At 39.3% G+C, this 27,585-nt stretch overlaps 1 protein-coding gene across 10 annotated transcripts in view; it reads right to left on the bottom strand.

The window, feature by feature from the left end:
• Window positions 1-2,964: 2,964 nt before the first annotated feature.
• HMCN1 (hemicentin 1) overlaps window positions 2,965-27,585 on the bottom strand; it is a 433,480-nt gene continuing 408,859 nt past the window's right edge. For 6 of the 10 annotated variants that reach the window (XM_039357629.1, XM_039357620.1, XM_039357627.1 and 3 more), the window contains 11 exons: window positions 25,192-25,429; window positions 23,925-23,987; window positions 23,233-23,352; window positions 22,667-22,801; window positions 20,572-20,685; window positions 19,654-19,779; window positions 16,872-17,000; window positions 15,048-15,398; window positions 12,557-12,676; window positions 11,445-11,571; window positions 2,965-4,752 (listed from right to left, as the gene is read on the bottom strand). In XM_039357629.1, the coding sequence (XP_039213563.1) occupies window positions 4,383-4,752; window positions 11,445-11,571; window positions 12,557-12,676; window positions 15,048-15,398; window positions 16,872-17,000; window positions 19,654-19,779; window positions 20,572-20,685; window positions 22,667-22,801; window positions 23,233-23,352; window positions 23,925-23,987; window positions 25,192-25,429 (1,893 nt within the window). In that variant the 3' untranslated portion in view covers window positions 2,965-4,382. Of the gene's footprint in view, window positions 4,753-11,444; window positions 11,572-12,556; window positions 12,677-15,047; window positions 15,399-16,871; window positions 17,001-19,653; window positions 19,780-20,571; window positions 20,686-22,666; window positions 22,802-23,232; window positions 23,353-23,924; window positions 23,988-25,191; window positions 25,430-27,585 lie in introns of those variants that run through there. The other 4 variants (XM_039357628.1, XM_039357622.1, XM_039357626.1 and 1 more) reach the window with 4 other exon arrangements.

The following is a 27,585-nucleotide window of genomic DNA, read 5'->3' as shown; positions in this document are numbered from 1 at the left end:
AAAACATGTGGATTCCAAAACATGTGCTGATTCCCATCAGCATTGACAAAATCACTGTGAGTCAATTGCAAAAAGCAGCTTTACTTGAAACAGGTTACCTCCTGCGAGGATACATTTAACATCAGCAAACAACATCTGCACATCCCAAGTCCTTGAGACAGGAAGACAAAAATGCAAAATCCAGTCTAAACATCTGGCCGACTATGTGACCATTTATAATAATAAATCATCTGCTTTTTCTGGGAGAAATGCTCTTTTGATTTAAATTAGAGATATGCAACTTTCTTCTGTGGCAAGCCAATTGTGGGTAGGCAGGTTGCTAGATTGAGGTTAAATTATTGTATTAAGTTCCAGGCCTCTTTATGATAGTGAAATAATGGTATCAGCCAATCTGAAATGTCAAATGCATCGGTAAGTTAACTCTTCATGTCAAGATCACAAAGAACTGAAAACACCGGGGGGGGGGTTATTTCTCTATTGTGTGTAAAAAATGCCCACAATAGCACAACCTGGTTAGCTCCTCTTATTTCTGTGATATATTATATGTATATGTATCTAAATTCCTGGGTGCTCTAGAAATCAGTGCATTCCCTGCTTCTACGTAATACATGCATGTTCTGTTAGATCATTTTTCATATACTGTCAGTATGCAAGTGATTGTCATCTTAACATTTAGGCTGAAGAAATGACGTCAGCAAATGATAACTTGGCGCCAGGAAGCTATTGGAGTCTGTATGCAGAGGAACAAACTTAGACTAAGTCCCACTAACATGGAAAGAAATTGGATTCGGAGGCTATCTAATTAAAGGAAAATAACTGCAATTTAGTTATTTTAGGCAGAACTATTTTGAGAGTCATCTTAAACTCAAAGCTATTGCTCAATGAACAGGTGGCAGTTGTGACTGGAAGTTGTTTGCACAGTTCCATCTTGTGTACCAGTTACACTCTCCCCTGGAACAAAAAGTTCTCATTAGTCATACATGCCTTAAGCTCTTCAATCAGTGCAATACATTCTACATGGGAGTGCCTGTGAAGAGCATATGAAAGTTACAGATAACCTAGAATATTGCAGCTCAGGTAGAAGCAGGCAGTTTCTAACTAGATCAACTAACCATTGATCTAGTTAGATTTGGTAAAGTGATCTTCCTCTATATCCCTTCAGTGAGGGAATTTGTGTCTTTTCCATTGCTGTTCTCCTTCTGTAGAGCTGCATTCCTTTAGAAATTTAAGTGATTTCCATCTTACTGGTTTTCAGAAAACTTAAAATGTGGCAATTGCAACAAGCCTTGAGGGTTGGGTTGCTCTCTATGGGTGAGTTTGAGTTTTGGTAAATTAACTGATGATCCTGATTCATGCAGAGATATTTTGATCCTTTAGACATCCTGTTTTTAATAGCAATAGCAATGCATAGATGGCAGAGATTCTTGTTGTGTTTGCTATCCACCCACAGCTAATGGGACTCTGGTTAAGATACCTCTCTGTATCCCCCACATATCTTTCATTCTCATTGCAAGGTATTGCTGTCGTTATGTTCTGTAGCTTGTCTCCTTGTTGCTGCCGCTGTTATTGTTAAACATGTTTCTATGTTACTGTAAACAAAATGACTGCTGGTACTCACAGAAAAATTGTTTCAGCATTGGTTAGGATGAGTCCCCACTTCCCTTTTTCACAGAACAAATTGTATGCAATTAAAAAAAAAAAAACACCCTTTCCTTTTCTATTTGTCCATGTTATACAAAATAACTGTCAATTCTAAAGGACTGTAATTTATTAACAGATCAAGTGTTATTGATCAGACTTTAAAGTACTTGTCAAATTCTTTTATTATCCTGTGTAGAATGCTTCCTTTTCTGCCTCAGTGTGTGATGGCAACATGACAAGGAGCCATGGTGGTGCAGTAGTTAGAATGTAATATTGCAAGCTAACTCTGCCCACAGCCAGGAGATTGATCCTGACTGGCTCAAAGGTGACTCCTTCCGAGGTCAGTAAAATGAGGACCCATATTGTTGGGGGCAATATGTTGATTCTGTAAACCACTCAGAGAGTGCTGTAAAGCATTATACAGCGATATATTAGTCTAAGTATATTGATATTGCTATGACTACCTATATATTAACAGCAGTCCATATCTCTGCAGATAAAAATATTATTCTTTTTCTATCTCTCAAAGCACCATTCAAAATTGTGACATTAAGCATTTGTTAGAGTGGACGTGATTTCAAGTTCCAAGTTTAAGAATTTACAGAGAATTTAGAGGAAAATGCAGGTGTAAATAGTTTATATTTCATCTTTAATTATCAAATATAGAAACTCCCAATTCTGCCTTCTCTGGATTCTGCCATAAGAGGGAGAGAAGGGGGAGAACAAAGGGGCTTTATGGCCCTCACTTCCTTCAGTATACTGCTAAGGAGCTGAATGCTGAATGTGTGTTTATTGTAACCTCAAAGCGTTAGCACCAAAGAACATCACCATAACAAAGAAGGGTATTTGCCTTTCATGTAGTTATCTGAAGTCTCCATCCAGACGGAAGAAAGAAAAAAGGGGGTGGAATTGTGATACCTGAAACTATCACTGGAAGGGGGGTTGATTGGGTGGGACTACTGGGGAACCCCTTAAAACCTTGAATGGGAGGGCTTGGACCCCAAGTCCTGTCTAGCATGCCTGCAACCACTTCTCTTAATAAAGGATTCCTGTTGGAAGAATTATTCCAAGAGTTCTGTCTTCTTAAGATGCAAAGTGGGGTGGGTCCTTACACCAGTACTTCCAATACAAGGAACATGGAATGTGAGTGTCATTGCAGGGCACATGCTCCCCAGAGAAGTAGTGGCATTACTCCGAAACCTAATTTTGACTGGATTTTATTTGTATTAAATCTTAATTTATAGTTTAAATTTAATTCAATATAATTAATATGTTTATAATGATATAATTAGTGCAATATCATGCACAATAAAAAAATCACAACTTGGTAACAATTTTTGGAATTCTCACAGTAGCACTAATTTAGAAAATAAAACAGACTTAAGAAACATTGAATAATAAACAATTTATAACAATATTGATATATATAATGGTAAAAAAAGAGAAAGTGAAGTTTTATTTGGTTAGTACCACTGCGTAAACAAAATTCTTCGGTAAAATACCGGTACTTGTTTTTCTTTTCTTTTTTTGGAGAAAAAAAAGCCCTTGTACACATACAAGTAAACTTATATATACATATACTTTCATAAAAATAGAATACATCTTGGCAAAAATTACTTCCAGAATTTATTACCACCTTATACAGTGTTTTGACATCTAACACTTTTTTAAACCAAACTTGGTGTTTGGGGTAAGCAAGTTTTAATATAATTTTAAGTTTTTTAATCATCCCTTGAACAAGAAAGTTGAATTTCCTTCTTTGCACACTTCACCAGATTTCCTGTTTCCAGTGCAAAAGGTGGCTGTTATTCCTAGCTGGCGCACCATATAAAGTAGCGATAAACTGTACTACTTTAGGGCAAGGGCAATTTCCACCCTGCATTAGGGCTTTATTTCAGCTTTATTTTTCAGTCATGTGATAGATGTATTCCCCTCTGGAGAACAAATCAGCTGCTATTTGTATGCTCTGAGGAGGCTTGGCAGCTTGAACAATCAACCATCTTGCCTTCAGAAGTTATGGGTGCCCCATCACTGGAGGCTTTTAAGAAGAGACTGGATAGCTACTTGTCCGAAATGGTATAGCGTGACCAGGAGGTTGGACTAGAAGATCTCCAAGGTCCCTTCCGAATCTGTTATTCTATAATTGCTGCTGTGCATTATGTACAATCAACTGTCTGGGATTTTCACAATTTGTCCTGCTTTTCATATTTCAATTGTTACCAATTACTATCTTACCTTTGTGTCATGTCCAGGAAAGTTATTCTTTCCACCAAGTGTTAAATATAAACTATTGTAATTATGCAAACATTTCTCGTTATTTTGTAAAAAAAACATCCAAAAACTATATCATATTTATTTTCATACCATATTTGGTTTTCATGTTGGGGAAGAAATAAAAACATCCTTGCATGTTATTCTTTTAGCACTAAATTATTGCCTAATTACTATCGCTAACTAGTTCCAAAGGGTCGGCAGAACAATCTTTGGGAGGTGATTGCTCCAGTGTAATAAATAAAGTGTATGGTAAGATTCCAATGATTCATAGACTATAGCTATTTTTGTTCAAGATAGCATTATTGCAACAAGATTGGCAGTCAGAAATAAGAAACATAGCACCATTTTCTCCCAAGTTGCATATCTACAACTCTTTAGAGATGAGGCAGTCATTCTGGAAGTGGCCACACCCAGCGGGATGTACGCACGTGGTTAACATACTTTGATTATTTTGGGCAAAGCTTCTCCTAGTAAGGATAAGCAGACACAGCTATATAGACTATGAAAGTCATCTGATATTCAATGGCTCCATCACTGCTATAAGACAGAGCTCTGACTCTCATCCGATATGTCTCTGGCTCTAGCAGAGGCCTCGTGGTATACACCACCCCCTTCAAGTTCTCATCTCTGAGTGAAAAGGGGATGCTCATGTCCTCCTTGTTCACCATAAGGAAACTGGTCCTTGGGTGCATCACTCCATCCTCAGTGTAGGCAACTAATCGGATTAGATCCTGATTGGCAGCAATCCCAAATGGGAGAGATACAAGTTTGTATTCCAAAGCATAAGGGCTCAAGGCACATTCCAAGTCATTGGGTCGGCACTTCTTGAGGCACGATCTGAAAAGAAACATTTGTGTATATCAGTCTCGAACGGTAAACATTTTCTACTATTCTTTACTTTGCCTTACTTTCTCAAAGCTTACCCACAGTTGTAAAATCCAGATCATCACTGGATTGACTGGACCCACAATATAGTTAAGTGATTGTATTGATTATTTATATAGAAATAAATGAACAAGAATGTTGGCAGGTAAGTATCAGCTTTAAACAGTTTTGCCTGTTTCAAAACACGGCTTAAATAAAAATGTATTCAGATATACATATGGAAAAGAAATGGAGGTACTGTCAGAATCCAATTATATTTCATCTTTAAATTATCAAATATAGAAACTCCCAATTCTGCCTTCTCTGGATTCTGCCATAAGAGGGAGAGAAGGGGGAGAGCAAAGGGGCTTTATGGCCCTCACTTCCTTCTTTACACTTCAAAGAGCTGAATGTGTGTTTATTGTAACCTCTAAGCGTTAACATATCAAAGAAGGGTAATTGCCTTTCATGTAGTATCTGAAGTCTCCATCCAGACGGAAGAAAGAAGAAAGGAGGTGGAATTGTGATACTTGAAACTATCACTGGAAGGGGGGTTGATTGGGTGGGACTACTGGGGAACCCCTTAAAACCTTGAATGGGAGAGCTTGGACCCCAAGTCCTGTCTAGCATGCCTGCAACCATTTTCTCTTAATAAAGGATTCCTGTTGGAAGAACTATTCCAAGAGTTCTGTCTTCTTAAGATGCAAAGTGGGGTGGGTCCTTACATTAGACAGGACTTGCAAAATTAATCCACCTGGAAGGTAGACCCTTGCCGGGGGATTTTGCAAAAATTTACCATGTCAGACAACGAAGCAAGAGAGGGAGAAAACTCCCTGGAAAGAGAGCCGCTGACCCAGTTGGAACCTTGCCAGATGTTGGGATCCGAGAGGCCAGATTTCTCAGAAGAAGAAGTGGTGGAGACACAGGACCACAAGCCTCGCTGGTCGATGGGCGTTGGAAAGAAAAGCGAGTGGGGAAAGGAATCAAGAAAAGTGACCCTGAGACGAGGGACCAAGCAACCAGAATGGAAGCAGGAGATGGAGAAATCCCTGCACGCAAGTGAAGAGGGAGGAAGCTGTATGCCGTACTCAGACTGGATCCTAGAGAGAGCTATTGACCTGATGAAGAGAACTCTCAGCTCCCTAGGAGAGGAGATTCCTGAGCCCTACGCCCGCCCCAGTTCCTGGAGCCACAAAGGGAGAGACACCGAGGGGGACGTGGAACCTGCAACCCCAGGGACATTTACTGATCCAGGAGCTCCCACCCCCTACCGGACCACAGATGGAAATCTGGACGGAAGACACTACCACCCACAATGGAGGCACCGATCCATTCCAAGACGTCCACCGTTGGAGGTGAAATTCAAAGGGGAGCCAACACGCTTGGGGTTTTTCCTAACCCAAGTCCTCAGCTACATGGAGGAATATGGGCAGGACATCCCCAGCGACAAAGCCCGCATCCGGATCGTGCAATCTGCCCTGGATGGACCAGCTGCAGATTGGGTGGTGAACCTGCATGACTCCAATGCCCCAGAACTCAGTAACTTCAACCGTTTCATGTCCTCGTTGAGAAGACGATTTGAAGACCCCCTGGCTGATCGCAAAGCCCGTGAAAGAATAACAACGATGAGGCAGGGCAAACGCCCAGTGGCTGAGTATACACAAGAATTCCGAGCCATTGCCAGCAAACTGAATTGGCCAGAAGACATCCTCCTTGGCCGTTTCAAAGACGGACTAAACTATGATCTATATGATGCTTGCCTGCCCCGAGGAGACCCACATCGACTTGAGGAATGGTACGTCTTGGCAGAGGAAGCAGAGATCGACATATTGAAGAGGCATCGCCGAGGAAAACAATGGAGCCGCCCCCCGCCTGAGCTGACACACCAACCGGTGAAATCATCGGATACAGCCAAGAAGCAGATGGGGTGTTTCAAGTGCGGAAGAGAAGGGCATCGAGCTGTAGAATGCCGCTCAAAGGCCCCCCAGCACAACCCAGACAGATCCCCAATCAACAAACCCAGAGGGTATTCAGCTAAGCCAAAAGAAACAGCCATGAAAATGATGGAAATTGCAGAAACCCCACCTCTGCTCACCAAGGGGAAAGAACTCCAGCCTACACCACAGGGACGGTGGATGCCTCAGATGACAGCTCGGAAGGCGAACCCCTGGTAAGTGGACGCATCACACCCATCTTCAAAACAGTGACTATATTAATCCCCCCCATGCCCGAAGCTGTGAAGGTGAAAGCCTTAATAGACTCTGGCTGCACCCGCTGCCTCATTAGCCCAACACTAGTGGGGAATCTGGGCATCCCATCCAGGAGACTGGAACAACCAATCTCATTTGGCCAGCTAGATGGATCCATAGCAGGGGGGGTGCCAGCTACCCTAGCCACTCTGCCAATACACCTCTCCCTGGGCAACCATGAAGAGGACTTAACGTTTGTGGTGACCCCAGGTATGGAATGCCCAATGATTCTAGGGATGGAATGGTTGAAAAAATGGAACCCCTGGGTAAATTGGAGGACGACAGAAATCAAATTCCCGAAGGGGGACCCTATGGACTTAAAACCCCAAGAGAGGCTACCAGAATCAAGAATAGAAAAAGCATCCATAGGAGAGGAAAAAAGATTAACAGAAATACCAGAGGAATATAGGGACCTTGCTGAAGTCTTCAGTGAGGAGAGGGCGAATGAGCTTCCCCCCCACCGACCCACAGACTGTACCATTGAATTCAAGCCTGGGGCAAAACTCCCGAAGCCCAGATTATACTCCATGAGCCCAAAGGAGAAGGAGGAAATGGAAAGATTTATAAAAAAAAACCTGGAGAGAGGTTTCATTGAGCCAGCCAAGCCTAAAGTGGCTGCCCCGGTCCTTTTTAGAGAGAAGAAGGATGGCTCTTTACGTTTATGCGTGGATTATAGGGCCCTGAATACAATCAGTGAAAGCAACCTATACCCGCTGCCCCTCATGAAAGACATGCTGTCACACCTATCGAAAGGGAAAATTTTTTCTAAACTAGACTTAAGGGAAGCTTACTATCGAGTGAGAATCAAGGAAGGGGACGAATGGAAGACTGCATTTAACTGCCCCATGGGGTGCTATCAATTCAAAGTCTTGCCATTTGGATTACAAGGGGGCCCTGCAGTCTTTATGCAACTAATCAATGACGTTCTAAGGGAGCACCTGTTTAAGGGGGTCCTTGTTTACTTGGACGACATTCTTATCTTTACCGAAACAAAAGAAGAACACGTCAAACTTGTCAGAGCGGTTTTAAAGAAGCTGCGAGCCGCCCACCTATATGCCAAACTCTCAAAATGCGAATTCCACCAGGAAAGGATAGACTACCTAGGCTATCGCATATCCCCACAGGGCATTGAAATGGACCCAGAGAAGGTCAGAGCAGTATTAGAATGGGCACCACCCCGCACAAGAAAGCAACTACAAAGTTTCCTGGGCTTTGCAAATTTTTACCGCCAATTCATCCCCTCATTTGCACAGATAGCCTTGCCCCTCACTAACTTACTAAAAACGAAGGGAACATCCTCAGTAAAACCTAGCCAGCCACTAACATGGACAATGGAGTGCCAAGCAGCGTTTGAGAGACTAAAGAGACTTTTTTCTGCCGAACCAGTACTAAGGCACCCAGACATGGACAAGCCCTTCATAATACAGGCAGATGCAAGTGATGTGGCAGTGGGGGCTGTGCTATTACAAGAAAATGATGATGCAGTATTGCAACCCTGTGCATATACATCCAAGAAACTCACGGAAACAGAACAGCGCTGGCCCGTATGGGAGAAGGAGGCTTATGGGATACGTTGGGCATTACTCACATGGCGACAGTTCCTGGAAGGCAACAAAATCCCCTTCCAGGTGTGGACTGATCACAAAAATTTGGAAGCCCTGAAAACTTCCAGGAAACTCAATCCCAAACAAGCCCGCTGGTCCCAGCATTTTCACCAATTCCAATTTAAGCTCAAACATTTACCAGGAAGAAAGAACTTCCTGGCAGATGCACTATCTCGCATGCCCCAATATAACAGCGCACGAACCACAGACTCTAGACCAATAATGGCAGAGTCACAACTGGCAGCACCAGTAACCACAAGAACCCAAGCCAAATTAAAACCACAACTGGACAGCCAAACTGGAATTGAATTCAGAAAAAGTTTGGAAACAGATGATTGGTTCCAGAAAAACAAAAATGTGTGCACAATGAAAGACGGGTTGCCTTGGATAGGGGAAAAGTTATATATACCAACAACTCAAAGAGTAACTTTCATGCACCTTTGCCATGACACAAAATCAGCAGGGCATTTTGGATTTGTAAAAACTTTACATTTAATTAAACGGCAATTTTGGTGGCCATCCATGAAAAAGGACATTGAAAGTTATATAGCCAGTTGTCCAAAATGTGCCACGGCAAAGAGGTTGCAAGGGAAAGTGCCAGGACTATTGCAAACAGTGGCAAGTCCCTCAGCCCCCTGGAGAGAAATAGCCATGGATTTTATAGTGGAATTGCCAGAAAGCAATGGGAATACTGTGGTCTGGACGGTCACGGACTTGTTTTCCAAACAGGTGCACTTTATCCCTTGCCAAAAGATTCCCACTGCAAAAGCCTTAGCAAAACTTTTCATCCAACACATTTACAGATTGCATGGGGCACCCCAACGCATCATCTCTGACAGGGGGGTGCAATTTACGTCTGCATTTTGGAAGGAATTTTTATCCCTCTTAGGAACCACTCAGGGACTGACATCTAGCCACCACCCTCAAGGAAATGGGGGGGCTGAAAAAATGAACTCAGTACTTAAGCAATATTTAAGATGTTTTCTTAGTTTCCAGCAGACCGAGTGGGCGGACTTACTCCCCTTTGCAGAAGTTGCCTACAATAATGCAGTCCACTCCAGCACAGGTTACACTCCTTTTCAAATAGCCACCGGTCAAAGTTTCAACCCCATGCCAGAATTAACCCCAAACGAACCAACGATCCCCTCGCTGAAAGAATGGATGGAAAAATTACAAAACACCTGGCCAATAGTCAGAAAAGCACTAGATGAAGCTAGGCAGGCTTACAAAACACAAGCCGATAAAAAAAGGGTTGAGCCTACACCATTCATTATAGGAGAAATGGTGTACTTATCTACAAAATACCTAAAGTCCCTACAGCCCTGTAAAAAACTTGGACCAAAATACATAGGACCTTTTCCAATTAAAAGAATCATAAATCCAGTAACAGTAGAATTAGAGTTACCCAAAAATCTCAGGCAAATACACCCAATTTTTCATTGCAGCTTGCTGAAAAGAGAGCATCAGTCACCTCTACGGCCAAAAATCCCCCCCCACCACCTCCAATCATGGTGGAGGGTGAACAACACTTCGAAATAAAGGAAGTCCTTGACTCTAGGAGATATCATGGAGCAACTCAGTACCTAGTTGCCTGGAAACACCTCCCTCCCTCACAAAATGAGTGGGTCCATAAACGTCATGTCAGAGCCCCGAAGCTATTGAAGAAGTTTCACACAGAGTATCCTAACAAGCCTAACTAAAATTTTTACTTGCGTTTTCTTTCAGGTGGATCTCTCTTATTGTTAAGAGGGGCCGGATGTCAGAATCCAATTATATTTCATCTTTAAATTATCAAATATAGAAACTCCCAATTCTGCCTTCTCTGGATTCTGCCATAAGAGGGAGAGAAGGGGGAGAGCAAAGGGGCTTTATGGCCCTCACTTCCTTCTTTACACTTCAAAGAGCTGAATGTGTGTTTATTGTAACCTCTAAGCGTTAACATATCAAAGAAGGGTAATTGCCTTTCATGTAGTATCTGAAGTCTCCATCCAGACGGAAGAAAGAAGAAAGGAGGTGGAATTGTGATACTTGAAACTATCACTGGAAGGGGGGTTGATTGGGTGGGACTACTGGGGAACCCCTTAAAACCTTGAATGGGAGAGCTTGGACCCCAAGTCCTGTCTAGCATGCCTGCAACCATTTTCTCTTAATAAAGGATTCCTGTTGGAAGAACTATTCCAAGAGTTCTGTCTTCTTAAGATGCAAAGTGGGGTGGGTCCTTACTTACTTACTTGCCCCTGGCAAGTCTGATTTGTGATCAAGTGAGAACATTTTGGAAGAAGCATTCTTATGTTGTACTTTTCATTGCTGTACTTCAGTTTACTATTTCTTATTCCCATTTTGCATTACATGTTTACCCAGAAATGGAATAATGTGAGAGGAATGTATATATGTAAATTAAAATAAATGTATATTTTAAGTCATCACATTCAGCTTACCCAACTAAGAGACTTTTAAGTAGAGTGTTAAACTAACATTAAGCAGCATTTAATACAGGTGGCACTTCAAGGTTACATGTAGCCACTATTTCTTTACCAACTCTTCACAGTAACAACAGTGATTAAAAAAAATGTAACTTATAAATCCAGACCTTTGCAGGCCTGTAAAGCAAAGGGAAGCCGAAGTAAGAACATAAGCACTGTTGCAGTATCACTATTGACCACTTCGCTTAAAGATCAAGTTGTTGATCCCAACTGCACATGCTAAACAAGGATAATATGTACTTTTGTCTCTCTGTGTGTGTTAGGCTCCACTGAAATACCAAATCACAAAGGCTACCTGGGGAAAATACAGAGAAAAAGATAAAGCATACCCAGAAAGAAGATCTCGTTCATAGTGTGGCGGGCAAGGAGTTTCTACACACTGATAGCTTCCTTTCATGTTAAAACACATGCGGTTCGGTCCACAATAGATGTTCTGTTCAAGGCATTCATCTATGTCTGATATAATTGAAAAGGAATAATAATTTCAGAAAGGCCGTTTGTTGATTTCAATTTTTTTTTTACTTTGCATCACAGGTAAACAGCACCAATAGGGAATGACACAGACAGAACCATCATCGTCATGCATATAAATGAATATTTTATAAAATATATTAAAACATAAGATTAAAAAAAAGAGAGAAAAGGCTAATTGTTACAAATTTTAATTCCAGGTGGACATTCATTTCCTTTTCCCCATGTCTTGCTATGATTTTGTTACAGGCTCTCACTGGAGAACCCAAAGAGTTTTAAATTAAAAAAAAAAAAATCTGAAAACTCTGTCCCTGAATTGTGATTCATTGCAGTCATCCTATTCATGCTCCTATTAGGAAATGTTCCCTTTTCCCTTTATATTCTTATATTCCCTCTTAAATGAAAAGGCTCCCCCTGCATAGATGTGTCCCACTCTTATGTTCATCTATTGCCTAACCAAGGGAGGCAGCATTGTGCGAAATTATTTCTGTGGTCATGTGGGCCGGCATGACTATACGCTGAGGTGCACTGAACACTGTTACCTTCCCACCAAAGTGGTACCTATTTATCTATTTGCATTTGCATGCTTTCAAACTGCTAGGTTGGTAGGACCTGGGGCAAGTAACAGAAGTCACCCTGTTGTGCAATGTTTGGGTCTCGAATCTAGCTCAGCCTCTTTAACCATTGAGCCATCGCATCCCCTATATTTATATTCTTAGTATTGTGCAAAATATATAATTAGCTTAGCACTGATGCTCTTCAGTATAAGCAGGTAGGAACCCTGCCCTACCTTAAAGACAACTCTTGATAAACTTGAATGGGGGCCAATACTGAAACAATTAATCATTAAGATACTCACTATCTATCCTAATACCAACTGAAACATATTTCTAAGTCACTGATGAACTGTACTGATGGATTTTAATTTTTGTACTTCAATTCTTCCCCCTCTGTCAAGACATTTTCTTACCTTGACATGTTTTGCCATTGGGCATGGTTCGGTAACCCGATGGGCAAAAACACTGGTAACTCCCTAAGGTATTCCTGCATTCATGCTGACACACACCTCTGTTCTCACATTCATCAATGTCTGCAAAAATTAAAAACAAACAAACAAACATTAAGATTTGGCAGATTAAAGAGAGGAAAGCTCACTTAAGGCAGGATTCCAAATATTAAATTCCAACACACAGACACAGACATATACAACTAGAGTATTGCTGTATTTAGACTGTCTTTTTTCCCTTAGAAAATGCAGTTTAGCAAATCCGAGGAATCCTGTCACAATCAAAGCTTTTGAGGTTGACATGTAAAGCTATTTTTGAAATCCTTTGAAATCCTTGAAAACTATTAGACAAGGAGACTCTTGTCCAATCCTTCAAAACAGAAAGCAAAGATAATGTAAAATTGATAACTGCTACCATAGTTGTAAAAATGTCTGTCAGCTCCATAGTATGTCTGAAGAAGTGAGAAGACTCAAAGTCTGAGATTCAGTCAACACCGTTCTGAAACCGTTCTGAATGCTGGCAGAGAAGGACAGCATCATCACTGCCAAAGTTACTACTGTCTTATATGAGCCAGGAGTGTAAAATATAACTCCCTAGGGGAAAGCCCTCATTGAGTTACAAAAGCCTCCCTCATAGTCCCAACAAGCTCTGCATCTTTCACTCAGAAAATCAGACAACATTATTCATCATAGATTTGGGAACTTTTGAGAAGAAACAACACTGCTCTAAAATAGAAAACTATAACCTGAAGCATCTGGGCAATTTAGCTTGCTTTTATTTAATCTTTCTTCTAGGACAGTAGTTCTCCATCTTTTCTTCACCACAGACCTCCTTTAAATGCGTTTTGTGGCCATGAACCATGGCCATAGACCCCCCCAAGACTTAACTCAAGATTTAAATCATAACATTTCTTCAAGACTTTGCGGACTCCCTGTGACAGCATCACGCACCCCTCAGGGGTCCGCCAACCACAGGTTGAGATCCACTGGTCTAGGATATGGATGCTCTGGCACCTAAACATTTTAAATGTTGGGCAAATGTGCTTCTACACACATGAAAAAAGTACCAATAAGACAATGCACTTTGTGTCACATCTGCTGCTTGTTTGGGAAGTTATATCTTTTCCAATTAACACATGTAGACACATCCACTAAATAAACAATGGTCTTCTAAGAGGGGGAAACTGGATCAGATGGAGGTGGAGTGTAGGAGGTCAAACACAAGAGAGCGAAGTTCAATTCTTTTAAGCACTGGGTTCCAATCCAGAATAGATCTGAAACCAAAAAATTCTGTCATGTTGATCGGAAATGGATCCCTTCATCTTCCTTTGAAGAAGGGGGAAAAGATGCAATTGCCAGAAATATCTTAAAATATCCTTTAATTTGAGCATAAAATGTTAATTTGACATGTTTTAAAAGCTCTTAATGAGGTGGAAGAAAGGGCCTATCAGCCTAATTTTAACATGTGTCTTTGGCAATTGTACCACACGTTAAAATCATTGTTCTAAATGGCTGCATTGAAATATGAACAAATCCCATGTTTGAATCTCTCAGTGCTTTTGCTTTTTTTAAGTCACTCCTCCTCTCATTTCAGCTTTCTTTTTGCATTCTCACAATAGGAAACAGTCTTCAGAATTAGTTATAGATATAAAACTAACAGAGCTAAACTATGCAGATTTCACTTAACTGTTCTGTTTAGCAGCTGTTCAAAGTTACAACCACATTAGAAATGTAACTTTGCAAGCAGTCCTCACCCTAAACATTGCAGTGGTGACATGACTGAGATTCAGGTGAGATTCACGATTGGCAAGCATTTACAACCATCTCAATGGCCTGTAGTCATGTGATTGTCATTGTCACACTTCACAGCTGCCTTCTGACTAGTAGAATCAATAGAGAAGCCACCAATGAAATTGCATCTCACTTAATGGCCATGCTTGACTTCTTTAATGACCACAGCAGAAGAAGTGATGTCATAAGTCATTGTGATCATAGGAGGTTTCACCTGACAGTCATGTTGCTTAGCTATGGAGTTTCCAGAACCAGCTGTAGTCAAGTGACTATTTGTACTTTCTTAAGTCCAACGTTTTAAAATAATAGTAATAGTATTTTGAAAAAAGAATCTCTTGGTTTTGGGTCTAATTCTAAGCAACGAAGATCCTGAATATATCTTGCTATCGACAAAACGAGCAGTTTCTTATTGTTCTCATTTTTGGTCACCGGGCCCAAAGAAGAACCTTTGAAAGTATCTTTCTAATTGGGTAGGAATAAATGAAGAAATACATTCATTCACGTAGATAGGCCTTCAGGGCTTTAAAGATGACCTCTAACAATGACAAACAACCTGCCTTTGTTGGCAGATCCTAAGTGGAATGAGCAGCAAAAAAGAAAGAATATGCATCATATGTACAGACATATACATACATATACACACATATACAGGTGTGACATTTACCTACACATTTGTTATTTCTTGCCTCATAGCCTTCAGGGCAAGGCTCTCTAACATTTCTTCTAGTCCTGGAGATGGGAATTCTGCTGTTCCTATACTCTGAGTAGGAGCTGTAGAGATTGGAGGAGTGCCTGATATATTGTTGTGGTCGATAGTTGTCTCTCATGGGGGAGAACTGAGCATAATTATAGCTATTGTAATAGGTGCCATAATTTGGGAACCTCTCCAATCCAGCGCAAGATTTGCCATCGCCTAATAAATGTTGTCCAGGAGGACAGATACACTTGAAGCTGCCGGGGATGTTGGCACACTGATACGCACAAGGTTTAGGCACTTGTTCACATTCATTAATGTCTGCTCATGGGACATGATTCCAAAGCAACACACCACGTAACAAGGGGAAGGAGAAAAACACACATAAACAAAAAAGACATAAAAACTCATCAGTCTGCGGAACACGCTAAAATTACAAATGTGATTCTAAAACCACAAAACATAGGCAGTACATGCATTAATCTTCTTGTGCAACAAGTGACGAAAATCCTGAGATCACCCTAGCTAAACATGCACACTTTTATGGCAAATTAAATGATCTCTAAATACAGTGAACAAAACAGAGGCCTTGCTTTTCCTTGCTCTGGAATTTTTTCAGTATTTTCTTAACATTTAAATTGTTGCAAAGCTCCTGCAATGATATTCAGGTGTTCTCTAATACAAGACAAGGAGTATGATCCTGTGTAAATTGACCTGAGCACAATGGTACATTGAAGGAAATTTGTACCAATTTACGTTCTAAAATATAGAATCTTTTGAATGACAATGAATTGAAATATATACTATGAGTGTACTGCACTTGAATCTGTAGAGAACTTTAAAGGAAGCATGTCACTTTTGTGTTAAAGATGTCTCATGCTTAAACGTCCAGATTTTATTTTGTTTATTTTCTTACTAGGATTGAAAAAAAAAAAAAGGCCACTTGAAGTGCTTGAAGCACATGAACTTTAAAGAGAGTATTAAAGTTGTATGTCAGCTTTTTCCCATACAAATAGGAAATGTAAGTGCCTGCTAGAGGTAGGGACCATTTATAACACAGTTCCCCAACCTTTCGAGGGGGAAGTGGGGAAAGAAGGTATGGTTTTAGGGGAGGGGTAAATGCATGTGTGTGCACATGTGTACACATGAACATCGGTTGCTCATGTGAGTGGGCGGTAAATGCCTGAGAGGCTTGCATGAGTGGGGCTAGGCACACACGCACACACATGCATGCACCGACCAGCCACTCATGTGGCTCGGTGGCCAAAAACCCGCAGCCTGCTAGTGGGCCATGGTCCACAGGTTGGGGACCCCTGTTTTATAGGGCACAGAGTCCCATCCCTGCTCCACTATACCCATTTGAGGGGGGAAAATGTACCCCAGTAAATGATTAGCTTATGTGAATAGTTATGTTTCCTGGAATGTTTCTGCATTTGTTCATGAAATTAGAAGCTGATGGACTTTTTTCCCCCATAGTAAAGGTATAAAAGCCCAAATAGTTTCCTCTGGAAACTACTAATTTCAAGAAGAACAGCACTTTGAGCTTCACTGGCAGCTACCAATAGCAGGTGATATGCAAAAGAGTAATATTCATATTTATTAGGGCTGTGAAAATAATCTGGATTCAAAGAGCATAATGTAATTTGGAGCACAAGAGGACAATACGCATTATATGAACTTATTAAAGGCCACCATATTTTTCTCAAGTTCACATGCTCCAAATCACGATTTTTCCATTCAAATTCTTATCTATAGATGGATCTAAAGTTTATTCAATTCCAGATTCTGACTTACCCATGCAGGGTCTTCCAACCCCCTGGTATCGATAGCCTCTTGGGCACACACACCGATAACTTCCTTTTGAGTTTTCACATAACTGGTTGTATCGGCATTGGTGAGTACCGTCTCTGCATTCATCAATATCTGATGAGGAACACAAAATCTTGGAGATAAATGTACTTGCATTAGGAAATTTAATATCAGGTATTTCTTCTTCTTGATAAGAATATATATCTATAAGTTTGCAAAGCTTCCTTGACTGCTTTTTTATCATACTTCAATTCTGAACTATTGATGTGTTAGTTACAAATATTGATTTATTATCAAATTTATATGGCTGCCCATCTCATGGAAAGGGACTTTCTATTTAGTCAAATTAGTGCCAGATGCCTTCTAAGGAACGTGTGAATTATCTTGAATCTGCTCATTTTCAATGCTTATATTCTTAAAAAGTAACGTCAGAATATTTTTCACCAGCAGGAAATGAGAAATAACATGGAAGAAAGCCGTGTTAGTCCATGGTAGCAAAGAGTTAGAAATCTGATAGAACTTTTTCCGATTAACACATTATATTAAAAGGCTATATATATAGCCTTCTTCCCTCCCTAACACAGCTGGCAAAAGTGAGACAGAGCCTGTGGCCCAGAGGTTAATACAGCTGCCTAACATACAGACAGCCCAGGTTCGAATCTCAGAAGGGTATGTCTGGTTGAAAAGAGCTAAAGAGTTCTAAATAGCTATTCCAGTTCTCCCTTAATTCTTTGCTAGCAATCCAAATTTTAGAAATGTATATGATGTCACAGTTGTGACTGCTGCCTATGGATGGCTCTAGTTTGAGCTGATACAAGGCAAAAGATTTCTCTCTCCCATATTTGGGCAACAGGGTGTAACATACAGCATTCTAGATAGATAGATAGATAGATAGATAGATAGATAGATAGATAGATAGATAGATAGATAGATAGATAGATACACACACACACATATATGTAGGTCTTTGGTTGTTCGGGTTTTCTCCCACGTAAAATTGGAAGTGTCTTGGCGACATTTCGACGAAGTCCCATTCGTCATCTTCAGGCTGGTGCTTTCAGCTTCGTGCCTCGAGGAGCAATGTGTGGTCTTAGCTGTTTCTTCCTTTTAACTGCCAGTGGGGGTATGAACTGATTGGGTGGGAGCTTGGCTGTGTTCTGATTGGGTGGAGGTGTGTTCTGATTGGTTAGGGGCTTGGCTGTGCTCTGATTGGCTGGGTGAGTGTTCTGTTTGGTTGTGCTCAGGTTAGTCTGAGTTGCAGGGGGGTTTAAGATTTTGGGCTGCCTTGCTATTTTTGGGCTTTGCGTTCGTGGTCGTGCCTCATCTTCATGGAGGGTGTCAGTTTGCTTCATGTATGGATTGGAGGGGTTTAAAGTGGCTAATGATGCAGCTGTGGTCTGGCTTCTGGTTTGTGGTCGTGCCTCATCATCGGTGTGGCTTTGGGTTTGTTTTTTGCGTGGATGTGTGGTGGTGACATCCTGTGTGGTTTTTGTGAGTGTGGGTCTGGTATCATTTTTTGTGTTAGGGAGTCGTTTGTCAATAAGGGCGGGTTTCCAAATGGCTGGTAGGCGGGAGGTATCATCTCGCTTGTTCATGCTGTGTGGGCGTTTTTCTATCTCGATGGCTTCTCTGATTATTCTGTTATTAAAATGTTCACTTTTGGCAATGGTTCTGGTATTTTTAAAGTCAATTTCATGTCCCGTGGCTTTAAGGTGTTGGACCAGGGAAGATGTTGGTTCCTCTTTTTTGACTGAGTTCTTATGTTCTTCAATGCGTGCACTTATTATTCTGTTGGTTTGTCCAATGTATGTGTTGGGACAAGCAGTGCATGGGATTTCATATACTCCTTGATTTTCTAACTCAATTTTATCTTTGGGGTTTCTAAGGATGGTGGATATTTTTCTGTTTCTGCAGAATGCTATTTTGATGTTGTGTTTGTGGAGGATCTTACTGATTCTGTCTGTGGTGCATCAAAACAGCATTCTGCACAAACAGAAAAATATCCACCATCCTTAGAAACCCCCCATCCTTAGAAACACCATCCTTAGAAAGCCCCCACCCAAACAGAACACTCCCCCAGCCAATCAGAGCACAGCCAACCCCCCAGCCAATCAGAGCACAGCCAACCCCCCAGCCAATCAGAGCACAGCCAAGCCCCTAACCAATCAGAACACACTTTCACCCAATCAGAACACAGCCAAGCTCCCACCCAATCAGTTCATACCCCCACTGGCAGTTAAAAGGAAGAAACAGCTAAGACCACACATTGCTCCTCGAAGCACGAAGCTGAAAACACCAGCCTGAAGATGAGGAATGGGACTTCGTCGAAACGTCGCCAAGACACTTCCAATTTTACGCGGGAGAAAACCCGAACAACCAAAGACCTACATACAAACACCCGCGAAAACCTCAGAAAACACACACACACATATATATATATATATATATATATATATATATATATAGAGAGAGAGAGAGAGAGAGAGAGAGAGAGAGAGAGATGGCTATATGGATATGATGAAGTAAGCTGTGGGTCATGAAGGCTCATGAAGTCTTTTAATAAAATGTATTAGTTGAAAAAGTTGCTAGAGAGTCTAGATTTTTTTGTGACCATCATAGGTCCATGTCGTATTGATGATTATATTTGGAAATGATATCAGTGATTCATGACTATTATTCACAAATATGATAGAAAAAGAGGGAGATAACTGAAACTGCTTGTTTTCTGTTATACTCTGAAAAGAATATGATAAATAAATGTACACACCTATACATGTTCCATTTTCTGCTTTGGTCATTCCACTTGGACACAGATCAATGCATTTATAGCCACCTCGTGTATTCTTGCATAACTGGTCGGGTCTGCATACATTTTGTCTGCATTCATTCACATCTATATATATATATATATATATATATATATATATATATATATATATATATATATATATATATATATAAAGCAAGATGAAATTAAATAGTTAAATTTCACCATTGCCTCATTTGTTCAAAGGGCAATCTTTCCTTTAATTTTCTTTCATGTATTTTCTGCCTCTAAAAATCACCTTGTAAACATTTGAAATGTTTGTTCACAAAAATCTTTAGCTGGCTTCCTTGCCACCCCACCGTCTCCTCCAAAGCAGGAAGGATATAGCATCTATTCTGCAAGTAGGTGACAATGCTTTCAGATTGAGCCAAGTTAAGAGAGTGGGGACTTTTCCACCCCCTTGGGGAATGGAGAAAGGGAATCACAACAGCTGACATTCTAAATATCTGAATGGAGCAGAATAACTGGAAACATCAAGGCTGCTATCAGGATATCTCTCAGGGCTTTTATGTCTAAAAGGATCCATTCATCACTGAATCACATCTACTCTTTTGTAGGTAAATCGATCTTGAAGAGAAAAGGAATTAGGTATATGTACCCCCTTAACCTCATGAATTTCTCCAAGTAATTATTTTATTTAAACCATGCAGATTGCAAGCCCAGGAATAATAAATAATAATTACATTAACAAAGTGAAAAATTACACTTCAAAAAGATGGAATACATTGTCTGAATGCTCAGAACCCACAGTATACAAGTATATTTAGGGACTGTTAAATTTCGGTTGTGCTGGGTAAAGTATTCACCCACAAGTGAAAAGCCATTCCAGTCCCACTTTGGATTATGTCAAATTTGTACCCATGCATTTTCTGCCTTTCAGCTGATATCCTGGATCACATCCACAGTGGAAGCTTCCAATGGAGTTGAAGCAATGTTGATGACAAGGGTGAGACTCTTGGCATTCATTTACATCTGTTGAATAATAAAGACATTTTAACCTAGTTCTTTCCATCAAACTTTGTAGTGCTAGAAAACTACCTGGCACTTTTGCTTCCAAACAGAAGCAAAACCCAGAAGGAAGAAAGGATGATTTCTATTCTGCTCCTAGCTTTATAACTGCATTACATCCTAGAGATTGCATGTCTGTGCAGTTCTTTGTGGTTGCCTGAGTTTGCCATTTTTTTTGCTCCTCTGTCTATACTGCAAGAAAATTCCTTATCCAGAGAGTCAATGCCCCTGTGTCTCTGGACACACAGAAACAACAGAGCATGTGCTTCTCCAGTGCCTATATTAAAGACAAATACATATAATCTCCATCTTATCATTATTGCACAAATATCCAGACTTCACAAGACAATTCTACACCTCCCTGTTGCTTTCACGTGCCAACTATGCTAGAAGATTAATGTTGCCAGGTTCTATGCAGCAGCCCTTAAAATCCATCAGATGATGACCTATGTCATAAATTAGACTAAATAAGCCTCTAGTTCATCACAGAAGAGTGTTCTGTAATTTGATATAGTCTATCACATACTAACTTTATACTCTTCTACATCCATTTAATGCTTCTACCCGTCTTTTAGATTTTTTAGACTTTTGTTATATATAGTTTGTTTTTTAAATTAAAAAATATTTTTTAAAGAAATGGTCATTTTAGATTTTAATTGACTGTATTGTACTCTTCTTTTGAGGGTCTATGACAGGGGTGTCAAACTGCCAGCCCATGGGCCGGTGCATCATGGCGAAACCACGCCCATCCCATTGCCAGCAATGGAAAAAAAGTTGCGATACATCGCAACACGTCACGTGACATTGCAAGTTTGACACCCCTGGTCTATGACATCAAGCATGGACAAGTTAAAATGTTATTAGTAAAGAATGCCCAGAAAGAGTGAGAAAATTATTAAAGACAACTTTGAATGGTGGAAAACACCTTCGAAATCACCAATACTTCGGCCATACCTGTTGTACAATACATTGTATATTAGTAGAAGGAAAACAACCAATGTTCTTTGGTAACCAAAGCAAACCAATTTGAGGCGCGCAGAACTGGTTTTCCTTCCCAGGTTAATTGTCAAGTACAAAGAATCAGGACCATATATTAAGTTGCAGTTAATAAGATTTATTGCTTAAGGCAAAATAAACAAGAGTCTAGTCAACTGATAATCAGCACTAAATTGGTGCTAGATAACAATCAATAGAATTCAAGGGGGACTGGATTTGGATCACTTATGGGAACATAATGACTCCAGACTGATTCCTCTCTTGACTCCACTCCCAGGCTCTGTCTTTTCTTCTCCTACATTAATATTCATTATAGCACAGGATTAGTGTAATCAAGCATTAAATCTGGGGATGGAAGGAGTCCACTTCAGAAAATTCTAGTTAGGCCTTAGAGGACATTGGATGTCCAGTCTGTTCTCTAGCCCAGGCCAAAATCATCTCTCAGATTTTCTAAAATAGAAAGAGCTAAAAACAACCTTAAATTGCCTTAGTTGTGGGCTGAGAATGTTATAAAGTAGTAGTATAAAAATCAATTATTGAGTCATGTTTGTGCCTCAGGGACAGAATCATGAGTCTAAAACTTTGCCTAAGTTATTCCTGAATGGCAGCACAGACATCAAATGCTTTGAAATTGAAGACTGGAAATGTCCCATGAGAATGGTGCTATGTAATGTAATGATTGTTGAATTTTCAGCTCAATGCAGTTAAAAGGCACAAGTAGAAGTTGTGAGATTGAAATCAGGAAGACTATTAATAATATCGAAGACTTGGAAATTATAAAAAAAAACTTATCAGAAAACCACATTGTGAGAAAGCAAAATCTCAGTCCATTTATTTCAGTCTGTTCCTTACTATTCTAGGGAACACCTTATCCCCATGAAAGTATTATTTAATGAAGCATTAGGCAATGTTTAATAACAATGTTTAATGCATATAGTCATTTCCATACCTTGGCAACTCAATCCATCTGGTGTTCTTCTAAAACCAATTCCACACTGAATCACACAGCGATATGAGCCAATAATGTTCTCACAGTCTTGACCCACCAAGCATGAATGCCTCGCTAAGGCACACTCATCAATATCTGCATTAAATCGCAATACAGAAGTATAATATAGTTCAAATGGCAATACAGGTTCTATTGAAGCATAAACATATCTCAATATATCATCATGAGAGAAGCAGCATCCATTTTCTCAGGAAAAGATAGTGTACAGAAGAAGCATAAAAAGGCTTAATCCAAGAAATTTGTTGAAGCTTATCAGTTATTGTGTTACCCTCTGGTCCTAGAGAAAACCACTTTATTATTTTCAATCTATGGCTCCTTTGCTCTCCATCATTGTTTTTGAGTCCCTAATTCCCTAATTAAGAACAACAAAAAATTGCTCATGAGGTAGTAGAACTGGACTGGAGAAGTTATGGTGGTTCTTCACTCTGGAGAAGCTATTCCTTGGTCTCACCTAGATTTCATGGACACTGATTGCCCTCCAAGAGATTTCAGAAAGTGATGCTTACCTTGACATGCTCTTCCATCTGCTGATATGGTAAGGCCTTTGGGACAGGAGCAGTAATAGGTTCCTACAACATTGTGGCATATATGGGGACATGGTTTTTGAGTTATACACTCATCTTCATCTAATGATAAAAAACACAAAATAATTAACAGGTAACTAAGTATGTAAATGTACAATCTATAGTCCAGCAGCTGCATAGAATCTGCTAGAGGTTCACCTTTCACTTCCCCAGATTCTATTCCTCACAAGCAAGAAATTTCCACAATGCTAGCAATGTTACAAAAGTAAAGAAAAGAAAGCACCATCATTCTGAAATTCTACCCATATTGAAGATGCTGTTTGAACTCACTTCACCAAGTAGAAAGCAAGTCAATAAGGATAAATTCAGTTTGATTTAAAAGAACATGTTATATGCTAACGCTGGGAGCTCAGCATTCAGATGTGTTGTAAAAGTAATTTCAGCATTTCAGTCATAAGTGCCAGTACATTTCCTTGGACAATGTTTGGATTTTTCCATCACTGAGAATAACCTTTTTTTGAATAAACATCTGTAAGGACATTTACACCAACAGTACTTTAGTATCTTTTTGTTTTGATTAGTGAAAGGGGAGAAAAGCAGTCCATGAAAGAGGAAGGAAAATTATCTGGTGTGCAGCAATTTCTGCAATGGTCAGGTTGCTGGGATCTTCTCACCTGAACAGTAGGGACCAGAAGAATCCAAACTAAACCCATGAGGGCATTGGTTGCTGTGGTCTCCTGTGGGAAAAGTGAATGGTTAATCAAATTGACACAAGTTGTTACTGTTATCATCAAATATCTTTCAGAAGACAGTTACCTCAAGATGGAAGCAACTTTTTTGTTGCTCCTGAAGTAAAAAATAGAACTGATGTATGAAATGGCATGGAAGTAGATTTTAACTACAGCAATCATAATGATAAAACATTACTTGATGATGGAGCAATTGCACTGATAAATGACAGGTTAAGATCTTTCATTAGACTGTTTAATTGCTATCTGTCAAGGTTACCATATATTGCAAAGAGTTAGAATAATTAATCAGTGGAATTGCTTGTTTTTGGAAGATATGGGTGCTCCATCACTAGATGTTTTAAAGAAGAGATTGGACAACCATTTATCTGAAATGGTATGTAGGGTCCCTGCTTCAGCAGGAGGTTGGACTAGAAAACCTCCACAGTCCCTTCTAATTCTGTTATTCTGCAAATTCTCCATTGAGAAGACAGTTGGGCTAGTGGAATTTTATTTTTTTTTCTATTATGGCAATCCTTAATAGACTTGCTGTGCATCTTAGTTGAAAATGTTTCTATTCAGAACTAAAATATTTACCCAAAAAGTACACGGTGTGTCCTATAAACACATTTTAAAAATTAAGTCCAAAATAACATTTGTATTGAAGATGACCGTAAGAAAAGAACATCACCCCCAAACAACTGAAGCTACCAGGGCAAATGTCATGTTTACAGGAGACATTCTGTCTTCATTAGTATTGAAAAAAAGGTAACTTTCAATCTTTTAGGAAGATGCAAAAGGCCAGCGCGAATTAAGGAAATTTATGCTGGCCAATGACTAATTCATGTTTGGTATCCATTGATCAAATGTACCCAAAATTGCCAGGATGGATTAGGTCATAACTTCTCAAAGGATGGTTGTATCTTGAAAAAACTTTATTTACAAAATAAGCAAAAGGTAAGATAGTAAATCTTTTATAAGCGCATGATTACTGCCAAAGATTTCTAAGTCTGTGTGCAACCATTATAAAGTCTTTTACTTGAATTGGTTTTTATTTAGTTAAATGTAATTATATTAAGTTTTAGCATATGGATTGCCTCATTTTTTTTACTGACAGTTTTTCACGTTGATCTTACCTAAATTGTAAAGAAGGAAAAGAATTAGCACATATTTTTGGTATAAATTGTGTATATATCGTTCTCAAAATCCATACCTTTTGTAATGGAAGCATCAATTTTAAAAGTCAGAGCTTCTTCATGTGGGCTATATTCTGTTTTAATAGAAGAAGCTTGAAGTGTTTCAACCAGGGAAGGCATTTTCCCACGATTTTGATTGTAGGTAATTGTATGGTTCCAAGTGTATGGTATACTGACGCTATCTATGCTGAAGAGCCGAGTGGAGTAAGCATAAAGCTGACCAGGGCCTGTTTGAATGTAATCTTCTGTATAATCCTAAAATGAATATCACAGCTTCAAATTGAAGAAACTACTAACAGAACTCTCTTTGTTCGGCATGCAAAAATTCACAATCATCTACAATTAAGGAAGGGTTGCTATTTAAAAGTTCAAATGATACTTATGTAGATTTGTGGTTTAAACAATTTGATCAGATTGGTACTAATCCCAATTATTTGTTTTCCAGGGGGATGAAATCAGTGTTTTATGCTTAGTACAGGAATTAATGGCAAAAGCCAAACTTCCATGTTTACCTTTGACTTTTGGAATAAACTAGAAATGTACTTTAATGCACCAGGCTAAAAATTGGAGGCTGTGGGTTTTAGCCTTTCCTTGGGCACAAAGCCAGTTGGATGACCTTGGGCCAGTCACTCTCTCTCAATCAGAGGTAAGCAGGCAAGGGCAAAAACACTTCTGAAAAAAAAAAAAAGCTTGCCAAGAAAACTGCAGGGACTAGTTCAGATAGCCACCAAATTTGTCTACACATTTGAAAATATCCAGATTCCTTGCTACTAATTGTCCTGACAATATATGCTAATCTACACTGGAAAGAAATTCAGCACTACCTTGAGGGAGATCAATAAACAGAAGATGACTTACAATAAGGAACTTGTGTATTTTCTTTAAAAAGAAGAAAGAACACTATCTGGTGCTTTTACACCCAAACCCCAAAACAATTCTCAAAGACTTATTTATCCTTTCACAGTAGCCAGTGTCCTAGCAACGTAATATGTCACCAGTTATTTATTTATTCCCAGTGGTTGGTTCCTGTTGGGACAGTATCCTTGTGCTATCCCTACAGAATTAAATCACATCCACAGAAGACAGAAATGATCTTGGTTACATGAGGAGTCAGATATCTCAACATCTCCCTCTGCTGGAAATAAAGAAATATTGGTAGTTTAAAAAAATTAAGAGCAGAACTTGGAAGAAGCCTAAGGAAAGAGAATGGCAATAAAACAGGGCTTTTATAATCTGTCCAACAACTTTTTTTTTTTATTGAAAGTTTTAAATTTTATAGAACAAATCCCTTCCCCAAACCCCCACCCTCCCGTACCCTCCCCCATCTTCCCCAAACCTCCCATACCCTCCCTCAACCTTCCCAGAGCTGAGTACAGGCTTAATTAAAATTTTCAAAGAAAATGAAAAATAGAAAAAAACTTAAAACACATATAAATCCTAAACAAATCTAACTACCTTAAATTAAACAAATTATCTTCTCTAAAACATAATAGTTGCAAACATTAAACACACATTATAATATACTTTAAACATTTTCTAGTATTGTACTTATATTATTATCCATCATTCTATATAGAATCCCCAAAACACAAATTTAAACATTACTTTCTTTAAATATCCATACCTACAATATAAGATCTAATCTCCCTCTTTCTTTACTCTAGAGCACAAAAATAAGCATATAAACATTCATTATACCGTTAAGACTGGATACTCTTTTGAATAGTTAAACTTTCAGTATGAGTTATTAAATACTTAAATTTAAACTTCTTATCTAAAATTTTCGTTCAATCTCCATAATCTTCTCTCCTATCAAGAAAAGAAAAAACTTAAAAAACATATAAATCCTAAACAAATCTAAATACGTTTAATTAAACAAATTAGCTTCTCTAAAAAATAATAATAATAATAGATCCCATAAATATAACTTAAAACATTAAAATTCCCTTATACCTGTTTAAATCTTTACCAATAACAAATTCCTCCACAGTAAACACATTCCTTCTCTTATCCATAAACCTCTTAAAGGTAATTCCAAAAAAGTTAAATCTTAGTTCTCCCGCAATCTCAATAGTCTTCTAAATACTTAAACTTAAACTTCTTATCTAAAAATTTTCATTCGATTTCCATAATCTTCTCTCCAATAGCCAGTTCCATCCACTGTAAACACAATCCTTATCAGTCTCTCTTGTCCATAAATCTCGAAAGAAGTACTTTAAAATCTGCCCTTAAAGGTAGCTCCAAAAAATTTGTAAGTCCTGGTTCTCCCACAAACTCAGGAACCAATACTTGTGAAACTTCCTTGACCTTCTTCTGTTGATCCTTTTCTTTACAATTGTATGTTACACCGGTTGTCTTCTGCTCCTCCATCTCTACTTGTTGAGGCCCCTCAAACTGAAGTTTCCCAATTT

This window comes from Crotalus tigris, unplaced genomic scaffold (assembly GCF_016545835.1).
Source record: "Crotalus tigris isolate CLP2741 ecotype Arizona unplaced genomic scaffold, ASM1654583v1 scf7180000018938.1368258, whole genome shotgun sequence".
Classification (NCBI taxonomy): Eukaryota; Metazoa; Chordata; class Lepidosauria; order Squamata; family Viperidae; genus Crotalus; species Crotalus tigris.
Note: the sequence above shows the minus strand (reverse complement) of the source record. Positions and strands in the feature narration are given on the sequence as shown.